This window comes from Numida meleagris, chromosome 1 (assembly GCF_002078875.1).
Source record: "Numida meleagris isolate 19003 breed g44 Domestic line chromosome 1, NumMel1.0, whole genome shotgun sequence".
Taxonomy (NCBI): Eukaryota; Metazoa; Chordata; class Aves; order Galliformes; family Numididae; genus Numida; species Numida meleagris.
Genome location: NC_034409.1, coordinates 167225603 through 167239612, shown reverse-complemented (window position 1 = coordinate 167239612; position 14010 = coordinate 167225603). Strand labels below are relative to the sequence as shown.

The 14010-nt window shown below is 44.6% G+C and overlaps 2 protein-coding genes across 5 annotated transcripts; both read right to left on the bottom strand.

Annotated features, from left to right (window-relative positions):
- On the bottom strand, positions 3197 to 7725 carry KCNRG (potassium channel regulator). Its single transcript, XM_021376589.1, has 2 exons — positions 7114 to 7725; positions 3197 to 5101 (listed from the first exon to the last, which is right to left on the bottom strand). The coding sequence occupies exons 1-2, from the start codon at positions 7689 to 7691 to the stop codon at positions 4849 to 4851; spliced, it is 831 nt and encodes a 276-aa protein (XP_021232264.1). The 5' UTR covers positions 7692 to 7725; the 3' UTR covers positions 3197 to 4848.
- On the bottom strand, positions 9206 to 14004 carry TRIM13 (tripartite motif containing 13). Of its 4 annotated transcripts, XM_021376550.1 has the most exons (4): positions 13864 to 14004; positions 13528 to 13691; positions 11801 to 11937; positions 9206 to 10513 (listed from the first exon to the last, which is right to left on the bottom strand). In XM_021376550.1, the coding sequence occupies exons 3-4, from the start codon at positions 11816 to 11818 to the stop codon at positions 9281 to 9283; spliced, it is 1251 nt and encodes a 416-aa protein (XP_021232225.1). In that variant the 5' UTR covers positions 11819 to 11937; positions 13528 to 13691; positions 13864 to 14004; the 3' UTR covers positions 9206 to 9280. The 4 variants fall into 4 exon arrangements, with proteins under 4 accessions (XP_021232225.1, XP_021232241.1, XP_021232234.1 ...); XM_021376566.1 differs by lacking the exon at positions 13528 to 13691 and having other exon boundaries at positions 13864 to 13997; XM_021376559.1 differs by lacking the exon at positions 13864 to 14004 and having other exon boundaries at positions 13528 to 13857.

The window sequence follows — 14010 nt, the reverse complement described above, 5'->3', positions numbered from 1 at the left end:
TTACTGTTTCCAACCTTTAGGGCGACATTAATCATCTTTCTGACCAGAAAGAAGCCACTAATTATTGAGTCACTGCGTTAGAATGGAAATGGAGTAGAAATGGAATAAGAATTCTTGGAGAAATTTACACATCAGATCACGCTTAGAAATAAAACTTCAGGGGGTTATTTCAGCAGGAACTACGCTAGGGTCTAGAACACCGGCGTTCCCTCTTTCTTTCTTTTTTTTTTTTTTACCAGAAGTCAGATTTATTTTTATTTGACACGATGACTGGTGATTTACATCCCCCCCACCCATCTGAGAATATTCTGAGCTCCAGGCGTATCTCCAGCCATTTCCCAGATTCTTCAAATCACGGTTGGTCCATCCATTCGCTAGTCACAACAAGGCCTTCTGTGACTAATTATGGCCTGACTGCAGCAGGAGATGCAGCTTCAAAGAGTGGGAATCTTCAGATGCACTAGCAGTTCCCCTGGTTCCCAGTTCTTTATTTATGTGGATTACATTGAGCTGACAGATTTAACTGGGCTGTTGAAGATATGGTCAAAGCAGCAGAGTCACTCCCTTCCCTTTTATTGTTTTCTGAAGACATAACAGGCATACACATCTGTCACTAGAGAGGGGAAGTTCTCCATCGCTGGGCTTGCGTTGGGCTTTTACATGCTGTTTCAGTAGCTTCTGGGAATAGATCAATATAATATTTGGTAAGGAGTTGTATTTCCTCGTGATGCACTGTAAATCTTTTATTGTAGATACTCCCACTGTTTATTGTTGAAAATCAATAAAAATAAACCTTGTAAAGTTAAAGTCTGGCAAGGGTTCAGCACAAATCACAGGGAAGGAATAAGAGGCAATGAGTCTCCCTCCCCCTCTTGGATAGTTCCCAGCTTGTTTCCCAGTGAATATTCAATAACACTTTCCAGCAATCTGGGAACAAATTTTTTTTTTTTTTTAATTATTCATAGTTATGTACTTGAATTACTGTGATCTCAAACAGGACTTCTAATCCACTTTGGCTGCTTTCTGGCATTGAATTCAGCTGTGGATCAGAACTGCATCCCATCTAGACTATGGGTTGGATATACCTTAGCTTTATCCCTTCCACAGACAAAGACGTTTCAGCCTTGCAAAGCTCAGATTCAGTGAGTTATTACTGAGCAATACAATTAAAAATCAGACAAACTAGGTAAAAACTGGGAACATAAAAGACCTTCCGAGTGCTGAAAAAATAAATATAGCTTGATATCCAGCTATAAAAGGGAAAATATTAAAGTAGGCAAGAAATACTAGATGGTCTCAAGTGATGTCAGGTGGTCTCAAGTTGCACCAGGGGAGGTTTAATTTGGATATCAGGAAAGATTTCTTCACAAAGACAGTGTTCAAGCACTGGAACAGGCTGCCCAAAGAGGTAGTGGAGTCCCCAGCCCTGAAAATGTCTAAGAGACACATGGATGTGGCACTGAAAGATGCAGTATAGTGATGGGACTCGGTAGGTCAGGCTGATGGTTGGACTTGGGGATCTTGAAGGTCTTTTCCAGCCTGGATGACTCTGTGGTACTTTCCAAATCACTTGCTTTTTACAAATCTAGCATCAAGCCACCACCATCTCTTTTTAGAAAATCTGCTTCTGCTAGGTAAACTTGAGTTCCTGCTGGACAGAATGGCTGCACTGTCTTACAGCTTCGTTTCCCTTCCCTCCAGCAGCCCTCCTGCTCTGGGAGTCTGCTTGTGTGTTACAAAGCAGAGGAGACAGCAGAGGAGAGGCTTTCCGGGACAGCCTGCAAATTTTTGCTGAATCCAGTGAAGAATAAAAAGGCAAATTCAGCTGTAAGTGCACTGAAATCAGCAAATTTTCTACCTTCCTGAGAAAGAGGAGTTCTCTCGAGAAAGTGGGCAGTGAGTTGAAGAAGTAGAATATCGGTGATCACTTAAAAATATACCTAAGTGTTTCAAAAATTTCTATTTAATAAAAGAGAGAGGTAGCTGTGAACAACCACAGCTCCTAGTTCTCTTGTATGTAAAAGCATGACCCACTCTTCTCCAACATGCTTCTAGTCCAGCAGAGATTGTATTGGGAGATGCCGTAGCTTGCGGACATGCCAAGATGCGTGTGAAATTAGTCAGTTTAACACATCATCTGGTTTTGACCAAAAGGCTTGAAAATCACCCAGACTTGTGGTAAATCTGGGCTCTGATCAGCCAGATTCTCTTCTCCGTCTGCAGCCGTTACCTGCTGGGGAAATGCACCAGTGAGAAAGGCTCTGCTGCTGATGCACTGGTTGGATTATTGCCACACACACACACACGTGCTCTTATACTTCCTACAGCAAATATAAAGAAAAAAAAAAAAAAAAGAAAGAAAGAAATGAGAACAAAGCCAAACAGATGCAAAAGTGACACATCTCAGTTCATTGCTGAGAATAAACGACAGAACAACTTTGGAATCCCAACTTGTTAGCTGTCATATGCACAGGTTCTTGGTACATGGCCCTAGCAGGTCAAGGTAAAATTCTTTACAGGATGGGAACTTTCACTGGAGTATTCTTCCACAGCCAAAATATTAGGTGCATAGGATGATGCTTGTGCTGGATAAAAGTTAACCCATAGGGGTGATCTTTCCCTCTACTCAGCACTGCTGAGGCCACACCTGGAGCACTGGATCCAGTTCTGCACACCCCCAGTACAAGACAACCTGGACGTTCAGGAGAGAGTCCAACAGAGGGCCACAAAATTGATGAAGAGCCAGAAGAACTTCTGTGAGGAGAGGCTGAGAGAGCTGAGGATGGTCAGCTGGAGAAGAGGAGGCTCAGGGATCACAACAATGTTTATAAATCCCTGAGGGAGGGGGCCAGAAGCCAGAGCCAGGCTCTGTCAGTGGTGCCCTGTGCCAGGTCCAGAGGCCATGGGCACAAACTGGAGCACAGGAGGTTCCCTCTGAACACCAGGAGCACTGCTGTGCCGTGCAGTGACGGAGCACTGGCACAGGCTGCCCAGAGGCTGTGGGGTCTCCTCCTTGGGGATCTCCCAGAGCCGCCTGGACGTGGCCCTGGGCACCCTGCTCTGGGTGTCCCTGCTGGGGCAGGGGCTGGAGCAGAGGGACCCGGAGGGCCCTGCCAGCCTCAGCCGTACTGGAGTTCTGTAAAATTGTTTTATCAAATTTTCATTTTGCCAAAACCACGGAGCATGAGTAACAATATAGGTTAAAACATATATATTTATTTCTTCTTCCTTGCACCTTATTTTAAAAGAATTAAAATCTCAGTGTTCAAAATGGCTGTTACAGCAGTGAAAATAAACTCACTACTTCTGCAGTAGGTGAAATGGCCTGATTTTATCAGCAGAAGGTCTAACGAAAGGCCTGTGCTCAACGCATTAACATGGTGACATTATTGACAAAAAAATCCAGTTTGAACTGAAAGCATCCAGGTTGAGGTTCCACAGTACTTACTGCATTTATGTAGCCTGTAAGCAGCTTTGGAGACGCTGTCCCATAATCACATTATTTTACCCCCAGAAAGCACCAAAACAAGTAAAGAGAACCTACTTGTTGCCAGTGAACTTCTGAACCAGTGTCAAGCTAAAATGCTTTATGGTAGCATAGAGAAAATAAACATCCGATAGCGGCATCAGAAGTCTGATCCAAGTGAATGATCCATTTCACTGCAAACCCTACGGACAAGAAACAGAAGGGTGATTCCCACCACCCATCACCATTCTCAAGTGCTGTAAACAAATTCGCACTTTAAAGCTAAAGGAAAGCCAGCTCTAACTAGCCAGCCAAACATCCTGATTTAATGTTGGAAAGATGGTGTTTACTCAACGAGAAACAAAGTCAGATTCAAATAATGAATTCTTGATGCTGCCATGATTTGCCTGCTAGGCAGGATGAAAGGTTCTTCATGTATAAAGCCTCATTAACTTAGCTCTCCCGTACCTGAGATAATTCTGGCACCTTTACAAAGCATTGTATAGGGTTAGCATTCCCAAAGCGACCTCTGCCAAGCCTCCCTCCTAAATACATTTTCATTTAACAAGCACTAAGAAATGCCTTGCACTATTTTGTTTAAAATTTCACTAACTCTTCCATCTGAAGGACCGTTCATCACATTTTTGTTGTTACGGTTAAAGCTCTAAGAACTGACTGACTCTTTGTTCGTGTCACAAGTATTTTCTGAGGACCTTTATCATTTAATTCTCGGCACTAACGAGCAGCTCAGTGTCTTCAGAGTGTGGGGAGAGGACAGAGGATTATTTTGCAAGAGAAAGTGACACGTTATTTCATGGATGCCAGCAGTGGCTTCACAAAGCCACGTTCTCGTGTCTCCAGTCCCACAGCAATGTAACTTGTGACCTTGCCATTGCAGGAGTTGGTGTGCGTATTGTTTCCAAAGCAGAAACACTCTCCAGTCATTCAGGTTGACATTCCTCCTCTGGCCACTTCTCCACACTGCTTGGGTGAGAGTTGTCAAATCGTTACTCCTTTGCATGTGATCGTATTTGAAGTCCACTCAGGGTTCAGCACAGAAGGCAGGAAGGATTTTCTAGAAGGAGTGATTGATTTTCTGCGAGTCACAGAAGTTTTAGCCACAGAGAAAAACAAAAGCTGCCCTTGAAAGTGCTGCAGTCTGGTCCACAAAAACAGTACTGAATCTGCGGTTCTTTTATTTAGAATTGAAGAGGGTGGAGCAGGGGAAGGCAGGAAAGCATTTTTTTTTTCCAACTCCCTTTTGAAAAAGTTGTTTGTTTGTTACTTCCCTCAATAGTTGCAGTTACAAATGAGCAAACAAAAAAAGGCCTCTGGTGCTGACACACACCTCTTCCACCTTCACAAGAGGACAGGAAAATGCTTTATTTCCCCTTCTGCACTCGGCTTCTCCCTGCCTGCGCCGTCCCGGAGCTCCCCGGGCGTTGCTTTGCACTGATGGTAAGGTTCGCAGGCATCTGCGTCCTTTCAAAACTGTAGCATTCCACTTTTTCATCACTGGAAACCGTCCTGGTGCTTATGAGGCGAAATCCATCTTTAAGCAACGTGTCAATCAGCAGGCCCAGCACGTTGGTACCATTTATCAGCATTCTGTTGTCAGGCTTTATGGAAACATACCTGGAATAAGAAAAAAGGCAGTTACAGAATACTTCTAATACTTCTCTTGAAGGATGTAATCGAACAAAAACCACAAAACAAAACCAAGTGCTTGGATGGTGCATGCCAGCAGTTGGGTGCACAGACCTACAGCCAACATTCTGCATCGTTCCCCCCTTTGAGGACAACTTGACTCCTTCCCTCTTTGTAAGAGCAGCATTCCTCAGCTTGCCCAGTTTACAGACTGAGGAATAAGCCCTTTTCCTTCACTCCAACAAAATTTACTTTAAAAAAAAAACAGCAGAGAACCCTGAATTCACTTCATTCAGTGCAGGAGAGGTGGATGGCACGCTCTGTGTAATGCTACAACAACTTCCCAGGTAAGAGATGATGGAAAGGACAGCGAAGCGACACGCATCCCCACAGCGCCACTTCCCACTACACAGGAGCTCTCTAGAAACAGTGACATTTATTGCAGTTACCCTGTACAGCAGGTCTGGTGGTAACAAGTACGAAAATTATTTTCACATAGCCTCAAGATTTTACTCGGTATCAAGTACAGTGTAAGAATCTAACCAGACAGTTCAAGGAACAGAAGTCAGGTAAAAATACTGTTACAAAATACATAAGCTGATAGGTGAAACTGCTCCACAGTTCAGAGGGAAGCACACCAAACATTCATGGAAAGCACACAAAAAAGATGTCAGCACAAAGACCACGCCAAGAGAAATTCAGCAGGCTGCAGAGCCAAAGCTGGTTTGTTTCAGGGGGTGTTCAGCATCAGGGGATGCTCTTCTACTGATAGGCAAAGTTCTACCAAGTCAGAATTTAAAAAGGAAAGGATTGGGAATATTATTTGCCCCGTTTAAGCAGCCATAACATGCTGAGTCCAGTAAAATTATTAAAAATAGATAAGATTAAGGTTTGGCATATAAATAGATGTTGCTTCACAAATGCAAAGTAGTTCTCTCTTCCCCTAGACTCGCTTAGCTGAAGAGAGTAAAAAGAAGATAGGCTCTATTGATTTTTTTTAAGACATAATCAAAGGACTGCTGTGTTAATTCAAATATTCAGAGAGAATAACCCTTTTGGAACTATTTCAATGAAATTTCCGTGAAGTTCCAGATGTTCCAGCTGCCACAGAGGACAAATGAGGTTACGTTTTCTTATACAGTTAAGAATGTGTCTCCATACAATAGAGACATCCAGCAAGAGCTTGTTTAAAAAACGCAAGTTGCCATTAGAATATGATACCGCTATCACAAAAATCATTGATTTACAGCGATCTTAATTAAAAAGCAAACCTGGCTCTGAGAAAACCCACTGTGTAGCTCATAGTTAATAGTATACTCCTTCTTCCTGGAATAAAAAGGCTCTACAAAAGCCCTCCAGTCCCTGAATTGCCATCTCTGGTGTTTTTTGACCCTGTTTAGCCACCCTTTTTTTTCCTCTTTTCAATATGAAAGTCTATGGGCCCATAAGCTAGTGGATTTTAGCTTTCTCCTGTACCTCACAGCTTATTTATTTTGCTTCCTTTGCCTCATTTTATTCCGTTCTTCAAGTTTTCTATGAGGTCACTGATGCTGTGAAATTCTAAAGCCTAGCAGAGAGAGCACGGAAGAGAGGACAAAAAAAAAACGAACATTGAGAACAGTATTTCAGACAGTCAGGAATATTTTTAAGAACAGCATGACAGAAATCAAACAGGGTACCCAAGGAAGTTGTGGATGCCCCATCCCTGGAGGCATTCAAGGCCAGGCTGGACGTGGCTCTGGGCAGCCTGGTTTGGTGGTTGGAGACCCTGCACTCAGCAGGAGGGCTGAAACTTGATGATCTTTAAGGTCCTTTTCAACCCAGGCCATTCTATGATTCTATGAAAATGTAATATTAAACTAGCAGAAAGGAAACTTTTTTTCTCTCCCAGTTATCCAACAGTTTCTTTACAATGAGCTTTGCTAGCGTGCAGCATGTACTCCATGGAGTAGAAGCCAGGAAACCGTCTCTATAATGAGAAGTCACATTCTGGATAGTACCTGGCCACAAACCGGTCAGCAGCAGAGCAGTCGGTTCCACACTGAAAAACCACGTCGTGATGAGAAGGCCTTTCCAAAGGAAGCGGAATGAGTGGTTTCTGAGAATGAAAAAGGCTGCTCCAGCCCTGCCCTGGCTGCTGCCCCGTAAGCACGGTGATCCGCTCAGCCAGCGCCTCCACGGTGCTACTGCAGGAGCCGAAGATCCGGAAAGAGGCCTGCATCTCCTGCAGGAAAAAACGCACCTCCAAGAGCTCCAGCCTCGGCTTCAGGAGGTGTTCCTGGCCCAGGAGGTCAGCCAGAGGGTAGAGCTCATAGAATTCCGCTTCTCTGCGCAGCCTCTGGAAGTCTGAAAAACCAGCAGGCAGAGAGACCTGAAGAGTCCTCAAGAAGTCCATGATGTAACCGAACAAAGCACCGTCTCTGTCCACAAAAAACTCTCCGTTCACCAGTTTAAACTCCGGGTCGTCACCGCCCAGCATGCGTGCTAACCTGGACTCGGGGAACTGCAGCAAGGTGCAAGGCCGGGTTACAAATCTCACACCTCCCACGCTCAGAGCGACCACCTCTCGACCGCTCATCGCTGCCTCGGCTCCGCTCCCCACGCCCGTGACTCGATCTCTGCTAACCCCCCGGCCATCTGCAGCGACGGGCAGAGCAGCGACAGCATTCCCAAGCAACAAAGACGTCAATACAATACTTTTGTTTGCGGGGTTTGGTTGCTTGGAAACTTTGATTCTTGGAATTGAATGGTTTATTTAGAAACAAACAGCGTGCAAGGACTACTGGAAGACAGTGAACTGACCGTCACAATGCACTAAATCTCAGTAGAGGCAAGGAACATCCCTGAAGTATGGCACCCAGTCCATTTGTTTCCTGGACATATGAACAAAAAGTTTTTATTCTATATATTGCTGTCCATAGGGCTACTGTAAGAAAAAGTGAGCTGTACTTCAGGCCACATATTTCAGGATCATACGCTCTAAAAGAAGGGCACTTCAGCAAACTCAAGCTTACAGTTCACTTGAAGCCACCGTTATCCTACAGGCAAGCCAATGCACTCAGAACACTCCATTCCTACGGTACATGAAAACACACTAAAAGATCATACATATGTCTCCAAGGTTAAAACACCGACAACATCCATATTCCCAGGGCCTTACACACCATTCCAAGAAAGCATCCCCTCTTTTTTTCCTGCCTCTCAGAATTACAACCTGCATCGACAGAGAGGGAGAGAAACCCCTCCACCTGCCACCTCTGTGGGCCTACAACACAAGCTGCCTTTTCACCACGCTGACCGGTGGCATCAAACCACATCTTAAGGAAGCCTGGCTTCAAACAAACATGGATGTAACAAGACAACCCAACGATGTCATGCTAGAAAAGTAAACTGCAAAGTATATAGGATCTTGCAGCTTGTTCTCTTATCAACCTCAACTGATTTCTCTTTACCTCTAGAATTTATTTGAGATGTTTACCCTGAAGATGTTTTTGTAGTATAGAACATGTAAACAAGAAGCAGTGTCTACAGTAATCGGAATACACAGGAAAATTCAACTTGTGGTTTTACAAAAATATATAAAAACACATATACATACATGTACATATATCAACATGTATTTTTTCAGTGAATGCAGGTAGAACCACCCTCACGTAGAAACGGTTTCCAGACTGAACTCTGCACTGTGTTTTGCAGCAGAAGGGGAATCTTAAGCCCCTCAGTACAACACTCAAGCACAGCTCTTCTTTCTGCTTCCAAACCACCCCCAAATTAGGAAAAAAAAAAAATCACTATGCCCTTTAGGACTGCTTTTTATCAAAGAGAATACAATTTCTTATTCCACAAGTATTTTGCCATTATACTAAGTACACAGTTAGGCTCTAAATTTCAGTAAGGAAAGTGATTTTAAATGAGTAGTATTTCCATAATCACCACTGCAACACAAGTCCAGGAACGTGTTTTTCAGCGCTGCGTTTCACCTTCAGTTTAGCAGCGCTCCAACTACACAAACATTGCAGACATTCTGGAAACATTTCAAATCTCTGATTGCTCACACTGAAAGTCTTAAAAAAAAAAAAAAATCCCACACAATTAATTTTACAACATTTTATGTTTGTTTTTTTTTTCCACCAAACCTCTTTGACTTCTTACATTTCAGTGGGGACTTCACAACAGTTTATACTTGCACACAAACTGTGCGACATTATCCAGTACAACCAACGTATAGTTTTTACACTTTTCTCTCAGAAGGGAAGCTCCATCTGTCATCTGTTCCCAGTAAAAGACTGCATGATCGGCTATCTCCACCGTATCTGCCAAATAGGACAAGCTAATGGTAAAGAACTGAGAATTCCAGCACTGGAAGTTGTCAACCACAGACTCCACAAAGGACATTCTGGTGACAGCAAGAATAAGCAAGCAAATGAGAGAGGCTACTATAAATCTGCGCGAGAAGATTGAGGGAATCTTCAATTTCAGACTACTGTTTTCCTGAGGTAAAGCAAGCTTGTCCACATCAACTAGTTTTATTCCGTTCCACTGGCTGGTATCAAAGCTCTTCATTGTAGGGGTGATATCCACGTTGGAACAAGGTAAAGGGGTTTCTCTGAGAACCCTGATTTTTTCCCTGAACTCCTGCATCTGCTGCAGAAACACGATGGGTTCAGACACGTCTTTAAAGGCCTCTGCAATGTTAAAAGCCATCCGCTGCTCCTGCAGAATCGAGTTCAGTTTATTGATCTCCGGATCATAGGCCTGCATCACTGCAAGCTTCATGGTCTCAAAGTCAGAGAGAATCTCGTTTCGCTTCTGCTCCAGCGTGTGCTGCAGTTTATCAAAGAATTCTTTCACCTTGTCAGAATCTTTGGTCAGCATCTGCAGCGCCTTCCGCTTACTGGTTTCCAAGGTATCCAGCCGAGAGAGCGCATCTCCACAACGCCACGTTTCAAAGCCCTGAAACAAGGTTTCAAAAGCCCGCTTCTCTTGGGAATAAGCTTCCTCGATAGAACAGAACACATGCTTTGTATGGTCGCCACGGGTGGCACAAACCCCACAGATCAGCTGCATGTCTGTCCGGCAAAAAATGTTCAGGGGTTGCCCACTGTGCACTTTGCACACGGGCATTTTTGGAGTTCCTTTGATTTTGTTGTACTTCTCCACGATACCCTTCAGGGAATAGTTGACTTGTAAGCTGTTGACTCCAGTAACAGGAGTTTCCTTCCTGCACGTGGGACACTTGAAAGGGGACGGCCTCCACAGCACGTTCCGCACATTTCCGTCCAGTATTCCCTCCAGACACTTTCTGCAGAAATTGTGCGAGCAGGGCAGGACGCGAGGATCATCAAACAGGCTACAGCAAATGGGACAGGTGAGATCTTCTTCTAGGAGCTCCATCACGTCCTAGGAAAGAGAACAAAGGTGATAACAGAACTGACATAATGCGATTCTCCTCTCTGGGAGCCACACAGAAGCTGACCTCCATCTGAGGATCTACCTTTTTCTCAGGATCCCAAAGACAGAGCCCCAAATGGCTTCTGACAACCCAGCCCAGAATCAGACCCTCCCCAAAGGGACCGAGTTAGCTGTGGAATCTGGCCACCAGATGGCAGGCACAGGAACAGCCTGGGGTCCAGGCAGAACCATTTTCTCACTCCCAAAGAGAAATGCTGGAACAGAGCTTGCCAAACCCAGCGAGGGCTTTCCGTGTCAAATGAAAATAACTCATGGACTAATAATTCAAGGCTTACATCTTCCTGCACTGACCCAATACGCAGAAACAGAACAGATAAAAACTTAAGGAGTTTCTCCTGCTCCTACCATATTTGTCAATAACCAAGTGAATGTGTTATTGTTGAGCTATTCAGCACACAGCCAGCGTACTTCAAAGAACAGCTGCCCACAATCCTTGATAACTCATAGTGAAATAAAACTGTTAACTATGTTTACTCATCCACCATCTCTATTTCCAATTCCATTCTCACAGCACTAATGCCTCTGTAGTTTCTTGTAGACAGGACCTACAGGCAAAGGATTTACCATATTCCTTTGCAATGGGAAGTCTCAGTGGAGGGATGCATCCCTCCATCCTCCCAGTGTCTCTAAGCCAGGTTCTCAGGTGCAGACACCTTGTCATTACAGCTGGCTCTAAGAACACAAGCCACTAATAAACACCAAACAGGGCACCAGCTCGTATCAGCCAAAACTCTTACACACTTAGTTTTGAGCTATAATTAAAAAGATACGTCTCTTGTATAAATTTAATCCATATTATGTTTTAAAATATGCAATAAAATGCCCTTCATAAACTAAAATATGTATCACAAAAAAGAGCATCAAAGTAGTCCTGTAACAAGCAAAGCATATGAATGAGCTCTTTTATCTAGTTCTGATGTTATTACTGTGGTTCCCTTCCCCTCTAAGAAATACAAAATGGCAAAGAAAGAGAACCAAGAGAAGATCTACAAGGAAAGATACAAGCTGCACAGGACAAGACTGATAAAATACCACTGATCCTAGGAAAGCACAGGGAAGAAAGACAAGGCCAGTCCTGAGTTTCTTTCACAACTGGACAGATACAGTCACAGCGAGACCTCACGGTTCCCATGCTCCTCCAGCAATAAGGAAGAGGGGAATTTCTCTCCTGCTTGGATAAGGAAGTTTGAAAGAGTTTCCAGCTTTTCTACTCACCCTGAGGACTAAGGTCATCAGGCAGAAGAAGGCACCTGTTAGAGGCAGGGACAAATCCTGGAGAAATGGTCTAATTACTCCATTTGCCACCTAAGGTTTCCTTTAAGGCCACAGATCTCATTCAGAAACTTCATTTTCTGTAAAAATAAAGAAAATTTTGAAACACCTCTCAAAACTGGCACAAGCAAAGTTTCTCTCTTGCATTCTCTTCCTAATGGTACAGAGAATGGGATGAAGGGAAGAGGGTGATCTTGCCCCTAACCTCCCAAGTATTCCTCCTTATGAATGATTCTCTCTCTCCAGCTTGTACTCATAGTTTTTAGCCAGGGTGGAGGCACACAGATCAGTTTTGCTCACGTATTACAAGGATAAAAATTGCAAAACTAAAATGACAGTTCTCCACCTTTAGTAACCGGAAATTCACCATGCTGAAAATATTTGTTCTGGTCTACCTCCTTTACCAGGAAGGATTTTGCTTCTTAGTTAGGGAACTGGAAAAGAAGCTTTATATGCCTGGCAACAAGTAATGCAAAGCACTGCAGAAAACACTACACATTCTATCAGAACTGCAGGGCAAACACTAAAGACTTTCATGCTCCTAAAAATGCAGAAGCATATGGAAAAAAAGTTTTGTCATCCAAATCAAACCATTTTGGTGCATTCCAGGACCACTTATCCAATTAAATAATTACACTTTGTAAATGCAACCAAACTCCAAAAACATTATATGACAGCATTAACAGTTCAGGATTTAAAAAAAAGAAATGGGCAAATCTATAAACTTTTATTATTCCCCCTCTCTCACAACAACAGTAGTCAGACAAAACCAAAGACACTGAAAACTTGTAAGACTGGTTGGGATAGCTGAATTCCTGCCTTCTTTAAGAGGTTAATTTCAGAAAGAAAACTGGCTGTGGACTAAAACATCCCTCTGAAACATCCCTGTGCATTACCAGCTCGGTATTCATAGGACTACTGGTCAAAACCTAGCAATCTGATGGGACTCAATAATCCTTACAGGTTCCTTCCAACTCGGGATATTCTGTGATTCTAACTCCTCCACTGGGATGTGCTCTGTGTAACTTCCGACCTGGGTATGAGTGGTCCCAAAATTCACCACCTGTGGTGTACAGACGAAAGGCACTGAGGTTTATTCTTTCACCTGAACTACATAAACTCTCCGGGTACAACTACAGACGTCACCCACTAGAAAGACCAACTTGCACAGTTTTACCATTCAGGATGGCAAAACAAATCAAACCACAGAGGTGAAAGCACTGTAGCTTTTTACTGCACTCCAAAGACAAACACATCTGGCATGTCACAGCACAGAACTTGAGTCTATCAGCTAGAAGCAGGCTGAGAGTAAAACAAAAATGTTACCAAGCTTCAAGCGAAACAGAAAGAGAGCTCTTGAGTTGCAAGTTTCCTGCAGTGGCATCTAAGCCCTGTAAATGAGACCTGACAGTCAGGCTGTGCTTCCCCAGGCAGCTGAGCTAGTCAGGAGGGTCCTCATCCCTCTTGCTCTACAAAGGCCCTGCTCCTTGTCTCCTCTTGCAAGTGACCTCTCGGGTTTTCCTTGGGTCACTGTGCGTAAGCCACCCGAAACTCGGGGCCTGGATTTAAAGGCAGGAAGGGAGATGGGAGCTTCTCCTTCTAGCACCAACAATCCTCATCCTGCTCATCACACTGGGGGGGAACCACAACCCAACCAAGCGCTAACGTACACGGCACAAGTGCCCTCTGGATCTAGCGGGTGTTCAGGCAACCAGCAGGTAGCTGCAGAAAGCGGCCACGCTTTGAGCTGATTATTTCATCGCCAAAGGTGGTTTTATCTCTGAGGAGCACCAGAAAGATCCAACACGTTCAGCTTCCAGAAAGCTGGAAAGGCCTGGAAAAAGAAAACAACAAGCACGTAACGAGGCTTACGGGGGAGGAGAAAAATAAACCACCGAGGATCGCCCCTTCCCGAGCCACCAGGCTGCGGGCTCAGAGCAGCGCCGATGGCCGCCCCGCGCCGCGCTGCAGCCGCAGACAAAGGCAGTCCCCCCGCCGTTACTCACCCTCCCGGGCCGGGTCCCGCCCGGCGGCCTCCAGCCAGGCACCGCGCCCCCCCTGCGCGAAATGGCAGCGACGCCGCAGAAAATGGTCGCGGATCGGGCGCGGCGCGGCCGGCGTTGCCGAGCTGCCCGGGCAGAGGAGGGGGCGGC